Source organism: Limulus polyphemus, unplaced genomic scaffold (assembly GCF_000517525.1).
Source record: "Limulus polyphemus unplaced genomic scaffold, Limulus_polyphemus-2.1.2 Scaffold4579, whole genome shotgun sequence".
Taxonomy (NCBI): Eukaryota; Metazoa; Arthropoda; class Merostomata; order Xiphosura; family Limulidae; genus Limulus; species Limulus polyphemus.
The window spans coordinates 4,806-10,619 of NW_013670189.1; the positions used below are offsets into that span (position 1 = coordinate 4,806).

A 5,814-nucleotide genomic window follows, 5' to 3' on the forward strand; every position below is an offset into this window, starting at 1 on the left:
TGCCTTTAACAGCACTTAAGGGTAAATAAATTAAAATGTTATGTTAATTAAGACTCAATGATGTTGCCTTTAATATTACTTAAGAATAAAAAAATGGAGATGTAATGTCAATTAAGACTTAATGATGTTGTATTTGACAGCACTTAAGGGTAAAGAAATTAAAATGTTATGTTAATCAAGACTCAATGATGTTGCTTTTAACAGTACTTAAAAGTTAAGAAAGTGATGTTATATTAAACATTATATTATATTATTATTTATAGAAAAATGTTACATTTAATTGATACGCTTACAATATAAAATCGGTTACTTTGGTAAAGAGAAACATAACATGGTGATATTTGAATCCCCCATTCGAAACTGAAACAACTATTAACCATAGATTATTCATTTCAACTTTTTTTTCTCCCCAATTTCTCAGGGACATCATTTGGTTTCACTTGGAGTTACCATGGAGACAAAGGTATGAATTCGATCTCAAAGTGAAAGATTTGCTTTCAGAATGAATTCTTTTTATCTTAATCCTTGTTATTGGTTATCAATTATCTGTCAAAAAATAGAAAATACAATAATATTTGATTATCATTTTCTCCTAATTTATAAAAATAAATAAAAGGTCTATGTATATATTCGATAAATAGTTTCAATTTACGAAAAGCAAATCTCACCATACCTAGTAAATAAAACAATAGGAAATCCTGCTCATGAATACATTTCGACTATTATCGTGAAATAGATGTACATGTATGTCACGACTCACCTTCTTAGAACAGGGAATGTTGTATACAAAGAACTAGCAAGATTTGCTGTTCTAGTAGTTTCCAAGGTGTATGCTTTTTTTTCTTTTCTTTTCCGAATGCAGCTACACCAAGCGGATGCGTGGCGTTAAACATAGGGGTGTTGTATTTCTTGGTTCAATTTTTCTCAACAATATAATTGTAAAATCGTGTGACGCTTTTTTTATTGGGTGAAAATGATCTAAAAAAACAAACCCGGTGGATTGCTAAAACTCACAAATAAAAGTTCGTGATGTTAATGCAACCACTAGGATTTTGGTTGGGGTCATAGGGGTCATCTTAAACAATAGGGGCGATATTCCACATGTTCCCCTTAACAAGAATTATTGTATAATTACTGAGGTGAATCTAACTGTAAATTTAGTATAAATAAATAAAAAAAAATTAAATGTGGCACGTGCCCTCTTTCCTCCCGTGTAGCCCCCCAGTGGCACAGCGGAATGTCTGCGGACTTTCAACGCTAGAATCCGGGTTTCGATACCCGTGGTGGGCAGAGCACAGATAGCCCATCGTGTAGCTTTGTGCTTAATTACAAACAAACAAACATCTTTCCGTGTAGCGAATCCTACACAAATTTATATGATTGGTTAAGATAATGCCAAATTCATTCACCGAAGAACCATCTTCTATCTTCGGACAAATAGAAAATTGATATAAAATATAAGGAGTGGGTAGAAGAAAGGCGTGATTAATAATTGATATAAAATATAAGGAGTGGCTAGAAGAAGGGCGTGATTAATAATTGATATAAAATATAAGGAGTGGCTAGAAGAAGGGCGTGATTAATAATTGCAGTATTTTCTATTAAAACTAATTAAAACTAATGAAGATAAGACAATTTACATAAATATTTAAAAAAATTTCAAAGGTTTTACAGCTTTGCAACGAATTAAAAATGCACCAGTTACAAGTTTTGAGTGAGGTAATTTTAGGGGAAACTTACTGTGGAAACAGTTAACAAACGTTAGCAATATAGCATTCATACCACCACTCTTATTGTACTCCCACATACCACCTGGTAAGGAAGAGTTCATACCACCACTTTTAATGTACTCCCACATACCATCTGGTAAGGAAGAGTTCATACCACCACTTTTAATGTACTCCCACATACCCTCGTCTTTGTTTTTAACTCACTGAATTAATGCGTAATTTGTAACACACAGTTGTTTATTGTATCCATTTTTATTTTTAGGGCTTGAGAATTGGCCCGAGACTTGCAAGGGGAACAAACAGTCACCAATCAATATCGAGAAAAACAAAGCCCAAACAAATAATAGTTTGGGAAGTATTACATTTGTTAATTACGACAAACCTTTGTATAAACCTTTCTTGGTGAATAATGGGCATTCAGGTAAGGCTTCATCATATGATTCTAGTTTGAAATCTGGTAGAATATATTACAATGTGATAAGATATTGCGTATTAATTAGTTACATGGGATCTTCAGCTTGCTCTGTTCTGTAAAATGCTGTGAACTCTATAAAGTTTGAATATCACGATTTATTCTTGTCATATATATATATATATTTATATTAGCCGTTTTATGGTAAAATACAGATTTGATTATTGAATTAACATAATGTCATATTATCTGACATTCCACGTCCATGCACAAAATAAGTTAGTCGATGAACACAAATTATGTGAAAAGTGTTTTATATATATATATAGAGAGAGAGATTAACATAAAATAAACTTCAGGGGAAAAAAAAGTTCTTATTCTCATGTTCAGTTCAGTTGAATATTGAGGAGAACGAGAATGTTCCGATGATCAAAGATGGAGGTTTGGAGGGAAATTACAAATTCCACAGCTCCATTTTCACTGGGGTAGTCAAGATTCAATAGGATCGGAGCATACCGTGGATAACAAGACCTATTCTATGGAAGTAAGTTACCTCTTCTGTATATCATCATTATTTGATGTTTTACATAATCTGTTTTCTTTCCAGGACTGAGACATTTAATAAGTAACAAGAGGTTTTTCACAGGAAACTATCGGAATATATTGGCTACATGTTCATACTATATCATAACCTAGATTAATTACTTAGCTTACGAGGCCTGGGTGTACACACATACATGCTAATAATTGGTGCGTGATATAATTTTCTCTGCTTATATTGTAAATACAGAACATTCGACCAAATTGTTAATTACCATTTATTTATGTATTTTGATTTGTTTTTTGTGCTATAACAGTTATGATCAGTTGCTTTCTACTCTCTCTTAATTAAACCGAATTAGACTCTACTTAAAGACAAAATTTTTTGATTTATATTTAGTTAAATATTTTGTTTTGGTAAATGCATATATGTATACAAATGTGAATGTCTATATACTAGATCACATTATGTAACAGTGACGTATACAATAACCTATCACTGTAATCTATATGCATGTTTTAAATTTGATTACATAGATGGCGCAAGCATCGAAATAGCTGCATCATTATTTGAACTAGCGCGCGCGCGTGTGTGTAGGGAGGGGAAGGGGGGGGAGAATCTATGCGTCAAATATATGTCTCGCGAATTCTCTATTCCGATTTTTATATTGTTCCATCAGTAAATGAAGTAAAAGCAAAAACTGGGAACAGCGTTGAACGATAGAAGTTTTGTACAGATTCTTTGGTGTCACAAAATGTTCATTAATCCTTCGTTTGCAGCTTGTGTAAATCTGTTTACCACTCCATGCGTAAAGATTCGCGAATTTTTGCGGCGGGCCATTCAAAAATGTTGCCACAAAATGCTTGCATCATATGATGTCAACCGCAGTTGAAGGGTTAAAGGACGATAAAAACACAAAACTTGTTATCCTGTGCAAGAGATCTTTTACAAAATGGACCATAATTTGGTATGATTAAAACCCCTATTTTAAATATGTTTGATTCAATCAATGCGTAGTTATCATTAGACTCCCCCCTCCCCCTCTATCTACAAGAGCTCATGTTCACAGTATCTTCTCGTGGATACTCATGTATTATAATATCTCTTCTTCTTCATCGGGATTCGGTCCCTGTTTTGGATCAGGTTCAGCGTTAATTTTTTCCTCCCTCTCAGGAATTGTTATTTTGTTTACACTCTTACTGAATCCTAGGTAATAACCCTTGAATTTTAAATAACATACCCTTTTTCGTGCCATGTCCAATTCATGGGGTAATATTAATTTGTATATTTTGACTAGCTTCACTTATGTATGGTCGCACTCTTAGTACACATCTGTTATAATAATAGACAGTTTTTGTCAGTCCCGAAAATGCACGTGCACCTTAGTATCTAAATACGCATGCGCACGCACTTTTTTCAACGGATGTAAATATACTTTAGTTGTCATTTTGTACAATAACATATTAAAAGCTTATCATAGTTTTTAAAAGTATCTAACTTAGGTCGTACAATAAGTTTATAAGTTCATTTATTGATAGGATTAAGTACGGTAAGATTTTGCCCTAACTTTTTTTACTAAAGCAAAAAACGTACACAAGTTATAGAGTCAACTTATCTCTCTTGAATAGAAGGCCATACGTAATAAAGGCTTAAATAATTTTAGGCCTAAGACAAGTGGACTTACAGATTATCCGTGTCTGCGATTAGAATTATTTTGTATTATTCTAGAAATCTTGTATTTAAAGAAGTACTGTTGAAATAAAGACACAACTTTGACCGCAACTGTTATTTTCCAGTAATACTAATATGAGCTGTTGTTTTTTAGATGCATCTTGTCCATTACAACTCCAAGTATTGTTCGGACGAGGCTAGTAAATATCCAGATGGCCTTGCTGTTGTGGCTGTACTATTTATTGTAAGTTATTACACCTACTTCAGCTATCTGTCTAGAGTAATATATCCGTGGGAAAAAAAAAGCCAGCACCCTATCCCTGTCTTTAACTAAAAGTCAGTTGACTCTTTATGGATATGTGTGTGTGTATATACAGGGTGCCCCAAAAAATGTACACACACATTTCGAATGCTCATATGACTATAGCAAATGAACCTAAATTCCAGCAAAATATCATTATTGAATATTTCATTCAACATTTTAACTGTACGTACACTGCTGCATCATTTGAGCTGCTCAAACTGGGCTCCATCACCATTCAAACAATCACGACAACTACGACGGAGTGCCTGACTTGCTGTTACACAATTCTCAACTCTGATTCGACGGAAAGCATTTGTGATCTGTTGCTATAATTCGGCAATGGTTTTGGTTTCATTTTTAGACATTCTCCAATATGATATGAAATCAAAATATTTAGAATCGATATACAGACGTTGCATAACTTAAAGGATTGGTAAATTTTTTGGGCCATCCTGTATTTATATCCATACACAGACTAAATGTATAGATCTCAAGTATTATCACAATTATTAACGACTTTACATGAGAGTATTCGCCGGTACGAAGAGTAGAAAGTCATTTGACAACTAACGATAGCCTAGCTTATTTGATGAATGATATTTACTTGCTTAGCTGCACGAGGAGTTATTCGGACATAACCGTTTTTAATATTAAACTGATAGACTAGAGGAAAGGCAGCTAATCAGAAGCACTCATCTCCAATTTTTTGGCTGTTCTTGTCTGATTCAACATTGGAATATGACCGTCACTCTTGTAGCACACCCACGTGGCCAAATCGCGGAGCGTGTTTTTGCGGCAACAGGTCGCGAGCCGTAAACCCTCAGAGTCATTGTTCGAACACGCTAGCCACTAAGCCTCTCATAGAAATCGTGTAATAAAAAATAAATTATGAGTAAGTAGAAATAATGCTAATTCGAAATGGTGTTATGAAGTTTTTTTTTTAACAGCAGTCGCAGGTTGAACATTCACGCCCTTTCAGCCGTGGGGCGCTAAGATGTGACAATTAATCCCATTTTTATTGATAAAAGAGTATCCTTTCGTTGGTCGGAGAGTAGGCCAAGAGTTGGCGGTGGGTGATGTTGACTAGCCGCAAACTCTCTAGTCTATCACTTGTAAATTAGTGACGGCTAATTCAGCCCTCGAGGAGCTTTGCGCG

General features: G+C 34.2%; 1 protein-coding gene across 1 annotated transcript in view; it reads left to right on the forward strand.

Annotated features, from left to right (window-relative positions):
* Nucleotides 1–382: 382 nt before the first annotated feature.
* The window catches only part of LOC106471375 (carbonic anhydrase 6-like), a gene marked incomplete at its 5' end in the record, with an annotated part of 7,752 nt that continues 2,320 nt past the window's right edge, over nt 383–5,814 (forward strand). Inside the window, 4 exons of the mRNA XM_013931972.1 lie at nt 383–463; nt 1,993–2,151; nt 2,550–2,686; nt 4,509–4,602. Coding sequence (XP_013787426.1) covers nt 383–463; nt 1,993–2,151; nt 2,550–2,686; nt 4,509–4,602 — 471 coding nt within the window. The remainder of the gene's footprint in view (nt 464–1,992; nt 2,152–2,549; nt 2,687–4,508; nt 4,603–5,814) is intronic.